This window comes from Amphiura filiformis, chromosome 8 (genome assembly GCF_039555335.1).
Source record: "Amphiura filiformis chromosome 8, Afil_fr2py, whole genome shotgun sequence".
Classification (NCBI taxonomy): Eukaryota; Metazoa; Echinodermata; class Ophiuroidea; order Amphilepidida; family Amphiuridae; genus Amphiura; species Amphiura filiformis.
The window spans coordinates 50,962,911-50,975,905 of NC_092635.1; the positions used below are offsets into that span (position 1 = coordinate 50,962,911).

Consider the following 12,995-nt stretch of genomic DNA (forward strand, 5'->3'; position numbering starts at 1 on the left):
ATTTTCGTAATTTTGGGTTTTACTGGGGGCAACAGGGAGCAAGATTTCTGACTGGGGGCATTGCAAAATTAGCAATTAGGCAAGCGGAATCCTATCCGCGTTGGCGGGGGTGAGGGTACTCAAATTACCTTTTGACAGGGTGTGCCACTGGAACTCTGACAGTTTTGCCAATAAAATGGGACCCATAGGGATTTTTTCTCAAATTGGGACCATGCGACCATGTTGATTATTTTACCTAGTGAACGGCTGTTATGACAGTGTTTGACAATATTTTTTTCTCAAATTAGGGATTTTTATTGCATCTTAAACTTACCCAGGCACACCAACATATATGCGAGTAGGCCTACCTCTGCCCACGAGTGCGTTTATAGCGTCAGACGGTGAGCTTAGCCTACCGGTAATATTTGCAACACATCGAAGAAGAGTGTTTAATATAATTGGCTATTCCGAATATGGTAATATCACTTGTTTTGGCAACTTCTTGGGCTGGGAATCCTTTGGGGGAATTTCACGAAGCGTTACAGCAATACGTTATGATACTATTGGCTTGTTATACCCGTGACCACCACAGCCTCACGCTGTATGACGTCAGCTCATTAATATTTATATACATACCGTAAACTGCTAATCCCTGGAATATAATACCACCATCATGTGTATGTGTGATTCACATCCATTCTGGGCAACACCAGGGGACGCTGATCACATTCATCATAGGCATTTTAAAGCTGATTTACATGAGTCATAAACAATGCATAATGAATGTAGGTAAGTCTTACACCCCCCTGCACACTTGAGTAGTAGAGCCCAGCCATAGGCTATAAATAAAGATGACGCTACATGTTATTATAAATATAATAGTCTATTGTTGTCCTTGTATTGCAACAACATGACAACTTGAACTTTTGAAGTGGTGATCAATCATTTAATCATTATAAATATTGGTGATGTCATACATATCTTTACAATAACAATTATTAATCATGACCCGACCCAATACAGCAGGGTATTTGTAAAATATTAAAGCTTAGATTCAACTTGAGTATCAGTCAACAAGTCACAACACAAGTTCAACTCAGCCTGTGGATACCATAATATTTTGTTGAAGAAGAGAATTGAATTGAACTGTACACACATGGTACATGTACATGCAGCATTGCATTGTTCATCAATAACAGTCTACGTTTTTTACAAAGCAAAGGTTAGTGAAAAATTGATGAAATCCTCCGGAAAACGTCAAGCCACAAAAAACAGTTGCTCGAGAAGTCTAGCCACAAATTTACAGCAATGGAAGTTCAGAAGTAAACACAGCTGATCACGATGGGTGTTTGCCCCAGGGGGGCCACTCATATATGAAAGTTGTAAGCATGCGTGTGAATGCACTTCAGAAAAGCACCCTTAACAAGGACAACCATTGTGTCTTCAAAATGACCCTTAAGAAGGATAATGGTTTGATAACCATACCCTTAAAGGTCCGTAACCCGATCGACAGCATCATCCCCGATTTTTTTCATTGTTGATGAGGTTTTGGTATCACATAATAGATACTATTTTTCTCATTACTATCCTGAAATTTGACGCTCCAAGTCGATGTATTTCGGAGAAATCATGAATCACAGCGGTTTTTACAGGTATACCAGTTTGTAAACAATGGTACACTCTTTGGCACTCTGGGAGGGTATTATGTCCGAAATTTCAGTCACCGCAAGACGCTGCCTCGCTCATCGTTATGAAAACGGCAACGATTAGCGTGGTGTGCTAAATAGCTCAATTGACTAGCGCGTTTGTTTTTACCCGAGAGGTACCGGTTCAAAACCCGGTCTCGGAAGGGTTTTTCCTCTCCATTTTACCCAAACTTTTTTTATATTCATTTGAAATGTACATATTGCAAGTGGAAATATATTTTGTTTCTTTTTTTTTTGAATCGTTACGAAAATAAAAACATTTTCTGTTCAATACGGGCCGGGCATTGTACAGCATGTCAGCATTCGTCATTGCCTGCCCAGAATGCAATTCACGTATACCAAGGTATTGGATTGCAAATTTGGCTATTTATTCACATTTACGCTGAAAATGCTCTCGTTTTTTCACAAAGCAGCATAAAGGAGGCGATATTTGATATTATTATGTAATTTTAAAGACAATCCATATCCAAAACCAATAGGGTTACCCCCCTTTAACAAGGACAAAGTTACAAGTGGATTAAATCCAACCCTTAGCAAGGATGCATGATCAATTTTGAAGAAAAAAGTAAAAGACATCAACTTTCAAGGTTTCTTATTTCCTTTATTATTATACTCTAATTGGATACTTCCTAACTGGATTTGGTAGGCTTAGGCCTACTCAGTTATCATTATTCAACATAATTATCGCCTGCATTATTAGGGCAGTATATTTTATTATGACAATTGTAGGGGTAGGAATGTGATTAGATTTAACTACCCTTAGCACGGACACATAGTGTCAAAAATGACACCCTTATTTGCTATAATCAATGATTTTGAGACCCTTAACACGGGCCCGCTTGGGCCCGTGTTGCAGTAGAAAAAACACCCATATTCCGCTTTTTGTTCACACGCATGCTTACAACTTTTTATATGAGTGGCCCCCCTGGGGTGTTTGCATCAAAAATATTGCCAAAAATAGTAAAATTGCACTTCAACAAAATTTTGGACAGTTCAAAATAGGCAATCTTTTACTCAAAAGATACTATGTTGACTCATAAATTTCAGCAAACACAAAATCAGAATTAACTGAAATTTTGGGAATAAACTGTTTGGATATTTACTGAAAATGGCATAAAAAGTGGATGTTAATTTTACTAGGATCACAAAAGAAAATACTTCTTCGAGTATCTCCTTCAAGGTTTGAGGACTGCCAGTCGTAATGGTTCAGGCTTGGTCATCTGCAGAGAGACAATCAGTGGAACCCGGGGGTACTCAGTACCAGTGGCGGCGCCACGGGGGCATGGGCCCCCCCAGAAAAAACACAAAATTACGAAAATTTCTACTTTTTATGGTAATTTTGCGCGAAAGTTTGTTGATTTTGCCCTCTGAAATTCACTTTGCCCCCTAATGCCCCCGAAAAAAATTTCCTGGCGCCGCCACTGCTCAGTACAAATGACCATACGGGACGTGCCGCAAACATGGGTAGCATTTTCAGCCTTCTGGTATATCAATGACCCCTTTTCAAAGCCTATTTTGGTATATGAAAGGGTCCTTTTTCAAAATTTTCTCAATTTTTCGGAAAACAGCCCAATTTTTGCTTAATCTAGCCAAAATTTTCAAAATTTTCCCAAAATTTTGGGAAAATTTGTAAAAACTAAGACAATTTTGGTTAATAAATTCGGCCGAAAATTTCGACTTTTGGTATATCAATGGGTCCAAATTTCTTGAAAAATTGGTATATTTATGGGTCCACTTCCAAAATCTCAGCGGCACGTCCCTACCAAAACCAAACTTGAGGCAAAATCAACAAACTTTTGCGCAAAAGTTTGTTGATTTTGCCCCCTGAAGTACACTTTGCCCCCCTAATGCCCCCCCCGAAAAAAATTTCCTGGCGCCGCCACTGCTCAGTACAAATGACCATACGGGACGTGCCGCAAACATGGGTAGCATTTTCAGCCTTCTGGTATATCAATGACCCCCCTTTTCAAAGCCTATTTTGGTATATGAAAGGGTCCTTTTTTCAAAATTTTCTCACTTTTTTAGGAAAACAGCCCAATTTTTGCTTAATCTAGCCAAAATTTTCAAAATTTTTCCAAAATTTTGGGAAAATTTGTAAAAACTAAGACAATTTTGGTTAACAAATTCGGCCGAAAATTTCGACTTTTGGTATATCAATGGGTCCAAATTTCTTGAAAAATTGGTATATTTATGGGTCCACTTCCAAAATCTCAGCGCACGTCCCTACCAAAACCAAACTTGAGTACCCCGGGAGTTGAACATACACTGCAGGGTGTGCCAAAATATTTGCAATCAAAATATCAAACAATAGGCCTATGGGCTGATTTTGCCCATCATTAAATTTTGACACCAAAATAAACCTTAGTTTATTAAAAGCAGTCATCATTTTTATTATTATTCAAAGGACAAACTTGTTATAATTTAAAGGACAACGTCTTATTAGCGAACTTGTGGATAACATACCTCTACAATGTTTGTTTTAAATAAAATACATGTCATTAAAGCCTTAATGTACGATCTTTTTAAATTTTTAGATTTTTCTTTTTTTCTTCTAAAATGATAATATGCAATCATTATGAAAGTTCCCAATACATTTGGACGCGAAAAACATTGGGAATTTGCAAAGAAACAACATGATAAACTTCACCTCTATCACTGCTCGAAACATCTCGCACTATTTGGATTAGGATAGCGAAAGTGCGGCCTCAGAGTTAGTCTCCCTCTCAAAGCGGCCAGTTTAGTTACGCTCCCTCCACATGTGGAGGGAGCGTAACAAGCTAGTTTTGTACGAGACTACGGTTTATGATAAGTAGCTGACATAAAGTCATAATCTTAAAAATTATGACTTTATGTCGGACAACAGAAAATCGCCCTGCGTTTTACTACAAATAGGACGAATTTGACAGTTTGCTCATAGATTTAAGTTAGAACATGTGTAAGTATTACAAATATGCCAAAAAATCGGTTTTGAAAAAAATAAAGGTAAATTCTGAAAAAAGATCATACATTATGACTTTAAATGTGCAAATTGTATGAAAAACTAAATTTGGGACACTTTTGTGAACCTGTGTTATTGTATGTACATGTGTACATCAGGGTTTACAAAGACTCAAAGAGTGCTATTCACTCAGTTTTCCATCAGTTTTTGGCTTGTAAAAATGAGCATAAAGTTGGCTCCTTGCTTTGGTCTTCAAAAATCAATATTTCGCAGTAAAAAAAGAAGCATTTTTCTTCATACAATTTGCATGTTCATACATGTTCACCCATGTACATTTATATGATGCAATACACCTTTTCGGTATTGGCCTTGCAGGACTGTGATATTGTCACTTTGTCACTGCGTACTTCAGACTGAATACAATCTACACATTGGTTATTTGTCAGCTGTTACACTGAAATTGTATACATACAGGGCGCCACTAAAATGTATAAATTTTAAAATAATGAAGTTCAGTGAAATTGAATAATTCTGGATAAAGGTATGCAATTGATACTTTGTGTGTACACATACATGTATACATAAGTATGAAATACTATTTGCTATTTACAGGTAATAGCTACCGTACTAATAATTTATTTATTTATTATTCATTAGGCATTTCAACAAAAATATACAGCAAAATTAGACCAGCAAGCAAGGGCTGCCAGGGCCCAACAAAAGTGGCAAATTAAGCACTCACAAAATAAACTAAAAGACGTTAGATATCTAGCGCACAATAATGATGGTCAGTAAAATATTGTATGTTTCAATTAATAATTTTTTAAAATCATTTGTCCTATTTTTTAATTTTTTAATTACAGAAGTAACAGAAAAAGATCACGATGAAATCCTGTAAGTTTTGATGATGTCCAGTGTGAAAGACTAGTGTCAATCAAAGGTTTACATGAGAACAATGGAGCATAAAAATATAAACAGACTCACCATCCCAAATGGAGGTACCGAATCAGTGAATGGAACCCATCATCAGTCGGTAGAGAACGGTGGCCCAGCCAGCTCGGATAGTTTGAGGTCCACCCCAGAGCCCTCCCCACCTTTTAACAGTGAGAGTTTTGCCAGAAGAAGAGCTTCGTCATTAAGTTTAACACCACTAAAGATTCCAGGCGCTGATAATCAGCAGTTTGCTGGTGGTGCATCGGCTACAGCAGGAGGAGCTGCTGCTGTTGCTGCAAGTGATCCCGAGGTGGAAGAATGTGCTGAGGAAGGTTTTGAACATTTTACAGAGTTTTTAGTCAATGAGATTGAAAGAAATGGAATGCAACCGCCACCTGACTTACAAGAAGATATAGTAAGGTATGATCAATTTGTTACTCATGATGATCATGAGTGCCCACGGGGTTGTCTCATTAAAGCCTTAATGTACGATTTCTGCAAATTTTAATTTTGTTATTTTTTATTCAAAATGTTGAAATAATATTAGTAATAACTGCCGGGAAGGGTTGCTGTCCATTTTAAGTTGAAATAACAAGGTAAAGTGAAAGAAACCCCACTGGTTATTTTGACCATTTAACATGCAGTTCTATGGGAGGACATATTACAAAAATGTACCATACAAAGACAACAAATTTGGCCGATTCCATTTAGGTGCAAGTTGGCACATGTGTAAACATTACAAATATGGAAAAAAATCAGGTTTGAAAAAAATTAACCAGTTTCATATTATAAGATCGTACATTACATTGTATGGCTTTAAATAACAAAGCCTTTTGCTTTTTTTTTTTTACTGCAAAGAGTAAAAAATGCCATTAAACAGGGACTGTCTTTTGGAATTTGCAGGAGAGCATTAAATAGCTCCTCTGGAGCTTTCAAGGAGAGCTGTCTAGAGCATCTACAACAGAATGTAAAGAGAGAATGGTCAACTATAAAGGAGACCTAAAAATCACTCTCCTATATCAGATTTAAGGGGAGCAGGAGAGAGATATTGCTCTCACTCTCCTCCCTCAAAAGGCAGTCCCTGATTAAAGTGATTAAAAATTAGACAAAAATGTGGCAAATGGGGGCAGAAATTTGAACAAGCAGGAACAAATTGACAAATAGGGATGAACATTTGGTTTTGCCCCCACCCCATACTAAAAGGCTAGCCTCACCACTGAAGTTATTCAATAATCCATATCCTACAAAAGGGCTATAAAGCAAATCTATATCTACAAAGGGAAAGGGACCTGTCATTTGCATTCTGAATTTCACAACTTTAGGGACCCAAGATAGAGATGTCAAGAAAATTTTCCATTTTTTTATTTCACAATTGGGGATATTCCAAGCATCAGTAAGCACACTTCGATAGATAACCAGTTTTCTAACAAGTCTGGAATCTAACAATAGATCGTAGAACAATGGGGGACTATTGTTATGCAATACAATAGATTTGAAACAGGCCAGTGCCCAGTGTACAAATGTTTACACATCACTGCTATTTTGAACTTCATTTGGTGATAAAATTCTAAGGCATAGGTGCATTGTTTAATGTTTGTGATACATATTTTCTGTATGTGATATCAATTGATAAGAATAGAAATTATTGAATGGGACTTTGTCATCAAACAAAACATGTCCAGATAGGTTAGAAACTATTAACATACCAAACCTGTGTCAGTGATCTGTGGTACCGTATGTGTTTACTGTTTATCTAAAAATATCCCTTTCAAATATAGTATGGTGGATTTCCAATAATTGTTTACATTCATGTGTAAACAGTACTACGCACATATTGCAAATGCAATGCACTTTGGTTTTGTTTTTTTAAATGTGAATTGCTTATTTGTTTCTGAGGTGTGTGTGTGTGTGTTTTTAAGTTTGTATTCATTAAATATTTAATTCAATTATTTAAAAAATACCTGCATGCATTTTTCCCCAGATGATTATACCAAATTTTTTCTTTGAAATTTTCACATGTAAAGATATGTTTTGATACCTGATAGGATCGTGCATATGTCTAGCATATAGCATTCTACTGGTCTCTTGACTTATCAAGGAGTATAGTTGGAATAAAAAAGAAAATTGATTTAAATAAAAAACTAGAGCGGTTACCGCACTATAGCTGAACCATGGGGCTTTGGCTGTATCGAAGTAGGATACATGTATGAGTCTAGTAGTTGGGCTACCCCCGGGGTCACTCGCCTATAGATATAATTATTTATATTTATTACATTATTGGCTTGTATCCATTGTTTCTTTTCAGTGCACGAGTCCAGCACACAGGCTCTCAGACTGATCCTCCTCCATCTATGCAAGCAGCAGGTCCACCCACAGCCACGCCTACTGGTTACAAATATCCCCAGTGGGCCAAGAGGGGGAAAGGACTGAAGAAATTAGCGGATGATTTTGCCCAAACCAGGGAGAGGAAGAAGGTCCGAGAGAAAGCTAGCGGAGTACGTATACATATCTAGAAAAATTATTTTTGATATTTTTTGCCATGTTTGCATCTATATATAATACACAATTACACATCCATGGACATGTATATATCACAGATATAAGCACCTTGATGATGATGTTTTGGGCCAAACCAAAAAAAAAAATGTTTTGCAACTATTTTTGTGTTTGCTGGGATGGTGACATGAATCCTTGTCAGGGTACCTTTGAACAAGCAATGCTTCTTAAAGTTGGCAATATCCCCCAACCTGACCAGCCAGTGTGCCATATTCAAAATAATATTTCAAAGATTGTGAACAAAATCAACAGGTTTAATAATGGTCTTCTCTGCCGCTGCTTTGATTTCGTTCACTCAACGCAAACCGTCTGCCAATGATAACATCACATGCCCTTTTTGATTGGCTGAAAAATCAACAATTAAAAAGCTCTACCTTGTATAAGCCCACCTTCGGCTATAAGCCCATCCCCTATTTTTCTAATCATTCTGAGAAACCAGGGTACACTCAGGTATAGGCTGTGGTAGTAATAATGTAGCCTCTTAAATCATATCAATGCTTTTCTTTTACATTTCAGAACAAATAAAAAAAATATCAGTTAAAAATTAACATTTCATACTTATAATTAAAAACAAATTGACATATATGATTAAAATTACTGGTATATCGGGCATATACAAATGGGTAAAATTGTTCTTATTTTAAATTCAACTACTATCCCCTCACCAGTTATAGCCCACACCTATTTTTGAAGTGAAATTACCCAGGGGGGGGGGCTTATACCAGAGTACAGTAAGAACTCTTGTTTATCTAAAAGAAGAGAGTCACAGCACACAGCCAGGGATGAACCAGGATTTTTGTTGGGGGGGGGGAAGGGTAGATTTTGAAAAAGTGGACTTCCCCCCCCCCCCAAAGTGGACCTTTTTCCAAAATATTGGGGACTTCTTTGACCAAAAAAATAAAGCATAAAGAACCTAATTTTTTTCGCTCGCTACAATTATTATCCTTTCATATTTTGATTTTGCTTGCATCATCATATAGGTAGAAGCTGACAGCATCAGCTGGCGGGAATTCCAAGATCTTCTCTCAGAGCTCTTTCCCCGTGGCATCATAACACGAGAGCGTATTGTGGTACTCTTTTTCTTCTGCACAGATCTGGCCATCTGTATGCTCCAACAGGACCATCTAGAGTTATTCCATCGCTTTGTGAGGTGGACGTTACAGTACATAAGAAATACAGTCTGCACCTGGGTTGCTAACCAAGGAGGATGGGTACGTATATGATTTAATAATGTTGTGAATGTATACTCAAGGAGCCAGGGGGAGGGGGTCACTCACTGATAATTACCCCCCTTTTTTCAACTTACTCATACCCAATAATCCTGTTTTACTGTCACTCTCCTACAGCTCTCCTTAAATGCACTTGGTGTGAGCTACTGAGCTATAAATCACTCCCCTTAAAATGCAACCAGAGGAGCTGTTTTTCTTGACTTCACTCAATAGTTTTGAAGAAGTTTATTCACAAATTGTGACTTAATATCATTAAAATATACTAGAAGTCTAGTATTGATAGATTTTACCCTATTCAAAATTATACTTTGGCATTGTAGGTGTCCTTTATCAGGCATTAATGTAGAACAACTCTCCTAGCTCACCCACCACTCTCCATAACAGCTCGACCATGCTCCTTAAAGATTTTAGGGGAGCAGTTTGAACAGCTCTCCTTAATACCCTCAAGGCCTGGATTTTACAAGCTCTCCTCTCACCAAATGACTTGTTTTTTCCTCTAAAATGACCAGGATTTTTAAAACTTTTTCCAAGCATCAAAATAATGACTGTTCCATGTAAAAATGTACCCAAGTTTGTATTTCCACAATTTTTTGGACCCAATATTGTCCAGGTCTCACTATGGACACCTAAGTTTAGCGGCTTGTCACCCATACAATGACCCTCTTTATTTGGCATCTCACTGAAATACCAATATTTTTGAGATTCGCTGTTCTCACATCCCTGTCATTTCATAAAACTTGGTGGAAATAATTAGCATTTTTTGCAAAAATTTCATCGGTAGCAGAAGGGGGAGAGGGTTACCTTGACATTCAGATTTTTAATTTGCATGCCCCTCTAAATTTCAGATGTTTAATCTGCTTGTACTCTCTAAAAAATTAAATGCTTATGTAAACACTGCAAAATTTAAAAGGTAATTTTAAGGTTAACATGGCTAATCAGTACTCAACTGAGGTCAAAGTACAGGTACATGTATATAAGATAAGATTTTCAGGAAATGGACAATGTTATCTTGTCAGTAAAACTTCTGTTGCCCAGGCAACACATGGTTCAAGAACCTTTTTGTTTCATAACCAGTGTCCATTTTGAATGAAAAAGTCTTTACATACTTGAGTGTAGAATACAGCCTAACCCTAATAAAATAAATGTGTGTAATGAAGTAATAGCCAGGTTGAATGAAGTATTGGATCATTTCAATTTTTTGTTTTTATTGGTTCATACAGGGTGCAGTGTTGGCAACTTCAATAGACTACCTGAGAAGAGGAGCACAAATTGCTGCAGCAGGACTGCTAATATACTTTGCCTACAAACTTGTCACCAATGCAACATCAAATACCAGCAACAAATAAGTGGACACTGATCTCAGCATAAATTTATTTAATACTACTGTATGGTGCTGAAGATGTACTTGGCCGTACATGAAGGATGGAGTGCCTACAAAACAAGTGCCTTTTAACTGTGTCTTATATCAAAAAATGTAATAGTACAGAATATATTTTGTATTATTGTGCTTTCTAGTGTTCTCTTAGAAGAAGCTCTAGGAAACTCTCTTAAAAATTTCAAGTGGTTGATACAAGATCCAGCCCTTTCTGCAATATACCTGCCATTTAGACATTTGACAATTTCTGCATTCTATATCATGTAAACATATGACACCTGGCAGCTATTGCAGATGGAGGCTTCTGTCAACTCTCTAAGTGGCAGCATGAGAGATGAGGGGAGGGGGGGGTGAGGGGGCAAGTGAAATATGTGGAGGAAAAATTTGCCCCAAATCAGAAAATGTAAAATTGGTCTCTCCCCACAATAATGGGATGTTAAATGAATTTTTGTTCTACCTGGGTAGGTTAAATGCCTCCTTGTGGGTGGGGTGGGTGGGTTGGGGGTGATGCCTTTGGTGCCAGCGATTGACAATGATGAATTTATAACAAACTGAAATGCTGCTCTTTTAAAAAAGCCAACATTAAAGTGCCTGAACTTGAAAATAATAATTACATGGACATATTATTATTAAGGGTTCAGTGCAAGAAGGCCCTATCTGCAATAGCTGCCCTATAAACATTTGATTAATTTCTGCATTCTATATTGTACACAACTTAAAAAATATGACACCTGGCAGCTATTTGCTGAAAGGGCCTTCTTGCACTATTAAGTCCGTCAAGATGTTTGTATGAAATTAAAAGATGATTGAGTTAATGAATGTTTACCTATGCCCATGCAATGGTATATAGATATCTCCTATTCCCGCCATGTACAATAAAATTCTCTTTAAAAGGCAATAGCGGTCGTCAGTGTGACATCACCGTGGCCATCTTGTGAGTACCACAGTGGAAACTCATTAACATGAAGCTGTGCGGAATTCAAATTTTACTTCTTGTTATCAGGAGTTTGTGTTATCCAGTTCTATTAACATGTGAAATGTATGCTTGGGAATGTAAAACATACAATGTACTTCTTGTTATCATGAACTTTATGTTAAGAGGGTTTGTGTTAACGAGTTGCCACTGTAGTAAACTCTGTTCAAAGTTTCAGGGCATGAACAACAGGTGAAGGTGTAGAGCAATACTAGCAGTCAGTCAATCTATCATATCAAGCAAGTGAATGAAGATCTCATGGGTACAAATTGTATACAAACACTATTGTCATGAGTCACACTTGGATGATTTTTCAAAGGAGAGCATTTTTGATTTTGGTTAATTGGATCTCCTGTGTTAATTGGACGCATTGGATGCAGGCATGGGTAAAATGTGTGGGTGCGCCAGGGCTTTTCTATGTGGGGAAAGCAATTTAATTACCCACAAAACAAGTGCCTTTTAGCTGTGTCTTGTATTCTCTCAGTCAGGGTTGTCCCCATCTATTGCACTTACCCATATCTTGTGTCTGTCAAAGGGGACACCATCGCGAAATCCCTATTGGTTTGTACAGGGCCTTTCAGATCCAGTCAAAATTTATCACCACTCAAAATACCAATTTGCCTTTTTTTTTTTTTTTTGATTTCCCTGATAAACTTTTGGAATTATTCCACCAAGAGGGTGCAAGTGAAATCTGTGGAGGGAAAATTTGCACCAAATCAGAAAATATGCCTAAAATTGGGTATTTTCTCCAAGAAATAGTGGGATGTTAATTGATTTTTTGTTCTCTTTGGGTAGGTGGGATTGTCTAAAAATGTCCCCTTGGGGGTGGGGTGGGTTTTTAAAAATAAATTTGTATCAGCGATGGACAATGATGAATCTATAGAAACTGAAATGCTGCAAAGTCTTTTTTAAAGCCAATAAGTGCCTGAATTTGGTTTATTAAAAATAATTCCATGCATATGAACATATCAAGGGATTAGTGTAATGGCCTAATAGCTGCCATATGCCTATTGAGTATTTTTGCATTCTATGTTATACACATCAATTTTACACATGGCAGGTATTGCTGATGGGGCCTTTTACATGTTTGTATGAAATAAAAGATGATTGAATAAATGAATGTGTTGTTGTTTCTCACACAGCCAAGCTGTTTTCTATTTTTGGTCAACACTTGCATTTGCTCATATATCGACTGCTCAGTGCCAGAAGTGGGGAAGTGTAAAAGCTGCCCTGTGAACATATGGCATATTTCACACGCTATATTGTACTCGTCTACACAAGGCAGCTATTTCACTTACCCACTTCT

The 12,995-nt window shown here is 37.2% G+C and overlaps 1 protein-coding gene across 3 annotated transcripts; it reads left to right on the forward strand.

Moving 5' to 3' along the window:
• Window positions 1-646: 646 nt before the first annotated feature.
• LOC140159172 (uncharacterized) lies at window positions 647-12,319 on the forward strand. 3 transcript variants are annotated; one of them, XM_072182543.1, is made up of 5 exons: window positions 647-768; window positions 5,487-5,976; window positions 7,862-8,051; window positions 9,093-9,323; window positions 10,562-12,319. In XM_072182543.1, exons 2-5 carry the CDS (start codon window positions 5,570-5,572, stop codon window positions 10,685-10,687), a joined length of 954 nt encoding a protein of 317 aa, XP_072038644.1. In that variant the 5' UTR covers window positions 647-768; window positions 5,487-5,569; the 3' UTR covers window positions 10,688-12,319. The 3 variants fall into 3 exon arrangements, with proteins under 3 accessions (XP_072038644.1, XP_072038646.1, XP_072038647.1); XM_072182545.1 differs by having other exon boundaries at window positions 650-764; XM_072182546.1 differs by lacking the exon at window positions 647-768 and adding an exon at window positions 917-1,201.
• Window positions 12,320-12,995: the final 676 nt, after the last annotated feature.